This window comes from Podarcis pityusensis (assembly GCF_964106645.2).
Source record: "Podarcis pityusensis genome assembly, chromosome: 8".
Classification (NCBI taxonomy): Eukaryota; Metazoa; Chordata; class Lepidosauria; order Squamata; family Lacertidae; genus Podarcis; species Podarcis pityusensis.
This window is the reverse complement of record NC_138033.1, coordinates 88,368,794-88,375,015: the sequence shown is the minus strand read 5'-3', so window position 1 is coordinate 88,375,015 and position 6,222 is coordinate 88,368,794. Positions and strand designations below refer to the sequence as shown.

General features: G+C 46.3%; 1 protein-coding gene across 2 annotated transcripts in view; it reads right to left on the bottom strand.

Moving 5' to 3' along the window:
• Positions 1-1,912: 1,912 nt before the first annotated feature.
• The window catches only part of LOC308483874 (N-acetylglucosamine-6-sulfatase-like), a 29,603-nt gene continuing 25,293 nt past the window's right edge, over positions 1,913-6,222 (bottom strand). For both annotated transcript variants that reach the window (XM_081018167.1, XM_081018168.1), the window contains 3 exons: positions 5,962-6,072; positions 3,712-3,819; positions 1,913-2,763 (listed from right to left, as the gene is read on the bottom strand). In XM_081018167.1, the coding sequence (XP_080874293.1) occupies positions 2,620-2,763; positions 3,712-3,819; positions 5,962-6,072 (363 nt within the window). In that variant the 3' untranslated portion in view covers positions 1,913-2,619. The remainder of the gene's footprint in view (positions 2,764-3,711; positions 3,820-5,961; positions 6,073-6,222) is intronic.

The following is a 6,222-nucleotide window of genomic DNA, read 5'->3' as shown; positions in this document are numbered from 1 at the left end:
AACTAGAGCTCAGAAAATCGCTTCTAAAGGATCGGCTTTCATCATTTAAAATCCTCAAACCCCGCTTCGGCAGCAGGAGAAGAAGGGGGATCTTTTTCGGACTGTTTAAATTTGCAGAAGAGAGTTTAAAGTAAAGTAACTTTCCACCGTCCTGATCCTGGAGCGGGGTGTCAGGACTGACGTTTGAAGCTCATTGACCAGAGACAAACGTTTTTTGACAGATAGCTAAAAGAAGAGAAACATAGTGATTCCACTGTTTCCTTTCGCATTTTAAAGGAACAAATATTGACAAAATATCTCAAAAAAGAAACTTTGTTGCAAGAACAATTAGAAGTTTCCCCCCTAGAGGGAGACTGGGAAACTGTAACTAATTCCAGGGAGCTTGCAGCTGTCACAGATTACAATCGTGGGGAAAAGCTTGTGACCTTGTAGGACAATGTATTCAGAAGCTCTGTTGTGTGCTCTCTGTAAAATAAATACTCTACTGGAACAGTTAACTGAGAAGACGGATTTGATGACTAATGCGGCCAGAATTTTTGAACAGGTAGTGGGAAACTATATGGAGCCCACCCAGGAATTAAATCAGGAGTGTGCCCTGACAGAACAGATGAGAGAAGAGGATGTTGCGGAATCTTGGGCGCCAGAGATGGAGGGAGCTGCGGCCCAGCAGGAACATGAGCTTTTGGATTTGACAAATGAACTTGGAAAAAGTCAGATTAGGAAAGATAAAGTTTGGACTGATTTGGAAATGGGGGGTTGGATAGACCCCCCTATGCAGGGATGTTTGGACTTTCCGAGTCTGGCAATGGGCCGTGAGATGTTTGGAGCTGTGGGGGCTCTCAATTTTGGAGGGATTCTGAAACATGTTTCTAAATACTACATGGAGTTTAGTCTGGACTATGGAAAAGGGGCTGATTTGTTGAAAAGGGTCAAAAACATTACCAAGTTGGAGTTCCCACGAGTGAAAGGTGAATATGAAGAAGAGCTGCGGAAGGGACATGGAAGGGACTTAAGGGCCTCGGATATAAGGTTACCAGGTTAATGCGCTAGATCGATGGGATAAAAAGGACTGACAAAACCCGGGACCAGGAGGGAGGGACGCTGGATGAAGATTGGATTGTTTCTATTTCTTTTTTTTTTATCACTAGGATTGTTTTATAAAATTGATGACTGTTAGAAAAATGTTGGAATGAAACTACTTGGCTCTAGCAAAAATGTTTAAAGAATTAGGCAAGAATATTATGGTTATGAGAAGTGGGTAAAAATAAGATTTAAGTTTTAAGTTTTAAGGTTTTTTTATAAGATAAGATGAAAATAGATTAAGGTAATGTAATGACAAAATATTATGAAATATGGAAAGGATTTGCTGCGATAATTATTAACTGGGATACAAAAAAAAGGGAGGAGGAGGTCAAAGAAAGAAGGTAATGAAAGTTGAAGATTTGAGAATTTGGTTTTATTTTTATCTGTTTGTGGTGTATTTTTGTTTTTTGAATTTGTATTGTTGGATGTGGTTTTTTTTTTCTCTTTTCCATTTTTCTTTCTCTGCTTTGTCTTTTTCTGTAATTTTAAAAATTTTCAATAAATATCATTTTAAAAAAAAATGTGGTTTGGGATTGGTGTAAAAGCTGATGATGCAACAATGGCACAGATACCTCCCCTTACGGAAGGGGATGGGGTTCCAGCCCAGAATGAATGTTACAGGTTCCCCAAACACTGTTGGGTACATGACTCTCTTCTCAGAAGTCAGTCAGTACTTGCAGCTGACACCGTGGATTTTTTAAACCAGCACAACCGCGGGAAATGACATTTACTGTAGGAAAGCAGGTCTTTGTGAGGCTCTTGAGGTCCGGCTCCTGTCTCTCCACATACAGAGCAGCAGCCATCACAGTCCATGCAAAGTCCAGATCAGTTTTTCTAACAAACAAGTCCTTTATTCCATTCTATTTCTTTTCACAGCACTTAAGGCAGAGAGGCACAGGCGAGACAACACAGCAACTGCCCGAGCTGCTGCAGGAGTTGATCAGAATCAGAACTTCTCAAAGCGGAGGAGTTACAAGGCACATGACAGTCACAAAATGACAGGCAGCACCTCCAGCTCTCTGGGGGGAAAAGAAGGAGCTGCAGGGCAGAATCTGCAATACTGATTCGTGATTAAAGGCAGGATCCCATACACCCCCAACAAGGCAGGGGAGAGGAGGGGAAGCAATCTTTCACCAGCTGGCCATGGGGAACCCCTGAGAGTGGGGGTGCTGGTCAGCAACTGACAGTCTAGGTATCAGCCCTCCCCCCTCCCCGGTGGTGAAATCTGACCTGCCAGTTGCCAAGTCTGGTGGCAAAGGCAAGGTGTAGGTGAGCAGCAAGAGGCAGGATGGGATATTGGAGCATTTTGATGGGGAAATCTGGCACAGGCACTTTTACTCCCCATCCCTCTCTCCCTCTCTTCTGCCAACCACACCCTCCAGGAAAGGATCCAGAAAGGGAAAAATCAGCATCACCTTTCGCTTAAGAGCAGAGAAAAGAGGGGAGGCCAGTAAATGGGGAGGGAGAGAGCAAGAAAGGAGAGACCCAGAGTGGGCTCCATGTTCCCCTCGGCACAGACCCATAGCAAGAGCTCCCTCAGGAGCGGCAGGTGACCCCAGAGCAGGCCTGCAGCTTGATCAGCCTCTGATTCATCTGCTCCAGCTGTGAAGGGTCCACAGTTTTCACCACGTTGAAGAGCTGGTGTGGGTCTGAAGTCAGGTTATAGACTTCTACAAAATTCTGCAAGAGAAAAGACAGGGAGAAAGAGAGTTCCCCCCCAAGGGGAGGGGCAGAAGTCACAATTTGCTAAAGGAAAGAAGACAAAATCCTCAACAACTTCTACTACTACAATGTACTATATGTGGGGCTGCCCTTGAAGACAGTTCAGAAGCTGCAACTGCTGCAATAGATCAGCATCCAGCCAGCAGGACACCTACTATTCCTGTCCTAAAAGACCTGCACTGGTTACCAGTTTGCTTCTGATCCAAATTTAAGCTGGTTATGTTAATGTAGAAAGCCTTAAATGAGCTGGGTTTGAAATACCTGAAGAAGTGCCTTGTCCCGTACAGACCAGCCTGAATGTTATGATCAGCAGGGGAGGCCCTGCCGGTGGTGATGGCAGGTGCTATCAGAAGTGACTCTCCAGTTACAGAACTCCCTCCCCTCAGAAGTACATCTGGCACCGGCGTTGGACTCTTTGCGTCCCTTAGGGGGGAGACACCTCTTCTCCCAGGCTTTGGGGAGCTATTTTAGATCAGCTTGTTCCCCTTGCCACTTCTGCACAGTAATGATTGTTGAGTTTCAATTATGGTTTTAAGCAGTGCTTTAATTGTATTTCATATGTTCTACTGCATGTATGCACCCCACCCTGGGAACTTGTGATGAAAGGCTGGAAACAAATTCAATTCAACAGAATATTTTAAACCTAAGCCTGACCCAGGCCAAGAGTGAGGGCTAGCTGGTCCTGGGCACACCCTTCTGTGACCTACACGTGCACCCCAGAATATGCACCAGACTCCTCTGCTATGGCTCCTCAGTGAATGACGTCTGCATGAAGAGGCTGGGAAGTTCTGAAAAAGGTTGCTGTGTGGCAGCATCCCTTGGAGGCCACTGCTGACCATCAGCAGGGAAAGGGTGTGGCCCTCGCTCTGGGCCTCGCTCAGGACAGGAGGGGCAGACGGTGCTCACCTGGGCATCCGCAAACTCACAGTACTGCAGGTTGATGGGGCTTAGTGTGCGCACACAGGCATAGGTGTTGTTGAAGGCATCCTCGCACACACAGTCAGGGAAGCATTGCTGCCAAAGGGAGAGAGAGGCTTTATTCAAATCTAACACCTACCCAAGACTGCAACATTCCCTCCAACAACAAACTCAGCTGGCGAGTGCCCACGGGGCCCCTGAGGAACACGAGGGAGACAAGGGGGGCAGAAATACCCAGAATCAGAAGCATCCTGATACCAAGGGAGACCACTAGTCCATCTGCTTCAGAACTGTCTACATGGACGGGGAGCAGCGCTCCAAGAGGCCAGGGATCAAACTTGGGGCCTTTTATCCACACAGCAGAAGTCCCTACCACTGAGCTAGGCCCCTTGCCCACTTTTTTTGTGGGGAGGGGGCCTGAGAAGGTAGCCTGCCCTTTTCAAAGCAGGCCTAGTGAGGGCTGTTCCACAGGAGGAGGGGATGGAAGAGGGCAAGGGTGGCTGAAGCATGCTGTACTGCATCATTGTGGTTTCCAAAGAACACAACTTCCAGCCCTTCCCCCACTCTCTTTCAACCCTTTGAAAGCAGGTTTGGACTCTGGAGGAATGGAGAATGAAGTTAATGGACTATGCAGAACTGGACAAACTAACTGGAAAAATAAGATATCAATGAGATCACAAGTTCATTGAGGACTGGGGAAAATTTACAGATTATTTGAAGAGTGTATGTGATGAACAAACAACACTAGTGGGTTTTAAAGAAGCTTTGTGAAAATATAAGGAATATTGCAAGAATGTAAATACGTTTGAAAAGGTATTTTAAAAGGCGATACTAAATTTTGGGAATGTGTAGATAAAAATTTAAATACGGATGATTGTCAGAGAAGCTGAGGGAAGTCCAAAAGATGAAAATACGTTATTTGTGAAATTGTTTGATTGGCAATATTTGTGCAAAACTTAATAAAAATTTATTTTGGACATGTAAAAAAAAGAAAAAAAAAGAAAGCAGGTTTGGACGCACTTCCGCTCCAGACACGTGGGGTTGTTTCTAACCCACTGAAATCAATGGACATGCCTAATTTAGGGCCACTAATTTCAAAGGGTCTAATCTGAGAACAACCCCAATGTGAGGGGCAAAAGGCATAATTCCAACCTGTGCTAAGCAACTGGACACTCTAAGTGGGAGATGAGGTGGGAGCTGGGAATGTGGATTGCAAGATCCACATGCAGGAATGAGGAGAAGAGTGTTGGCTTCCCTCAGTGCTGTGGGCAGGGGGACTGAGGCTGAAGCAGACTTTATGTAAACTAAGGTGAGCAAATCCCCTTTGCATAGGCAAATTTCAAGCCCTGCAAGCCTGAGGGCAAAACTTCCTACAGCAGAGTCCAAAGCCTGCACATCCCTGTAGCACCATCTCTGGGGGAGTGGCAGAGCAGGACCTGTTCCTCTGCTGCACAAGGCATCCCTCTCTTGAAGAGTAAAGCTAGGCAGAGCTCATTTGTTACATTTTTTTATCCTGCCCTTCCTCCATCTAAAACCAACCCTGTGGGAGAGTGGCTAGTTTAAGGTCACCTGGTGAGTGCCAGGGCAGACGGGTATTTGAACCCAGGTCTAGTCCAACACTCTAAATCTGGGGTGGAGAAGAGAAAGCAATAACTAAAAGAGAGAGCGAGAACCAAAAACCCCCCAGACAATTTCTGTCTCCACAAAAAAAACCTTATTTCTTCCTATATACATAAAAACATAAGACTGTCATCACGCTGCCACCTGCAGCATGACAGCTGCAAGCGGGCAGGTGAATGAGGAAGTAGAGCATGTGGCACGAGGGGAAGGGGAGAGGTGCTGTGTAAACATGTCTACTTAGAAGTAGGCTCTCCTGCTCCTTTAAAAGGAGGTGGGGCAAGCTGTGGAGGAGGTGTAAAGGGAGGGGGCTTGGTCAGGAGGAAAGGAGAATGGGAAAGCAGGGCAAGAAGGGGGGCAGCGCCTTGTTTTTTAAAAAACTGTAATCATTGGGAGGCACCAAGGGGAACCACACTGAGTACCCCATGGTCAAATCAAGTAAATTTTTGGGGTGAAATCCTCCCCTCCAGACACAATCAGCAGATTTATGCCACTTTGCATCCTGTGTATAATTTCTAGGCAGTCTGCAGGATCCAGTTTCCCTTGTAGCAGAAGATTTGGACATTTGTAAGAAATGCAGAGTGCTCTAGGCATCTCTGTGCCTCCAGAGCAAGCACTCACCGACACGCCTGGCCCCAAGGCAGGGCAGTGGGGGTCTTGGTGAGTGTGGCCTTCACCAGTGTATTCCACCAGGAAATCTGACCGCCACTTGCTCTTGTGCGTCTCGTTCACCTGGAGCCAAGGAAACACATTTCAGAAAGCATCACCCACTGTGACAAATAAAAATAAAAACTCTCAAGACCACATCCCTGACAGGGCTCTCTGGGTTTTCTGGCCCAGTCTAGACATCCAGAGCAAATGCCCTGAAATGGCAGCCTGTCC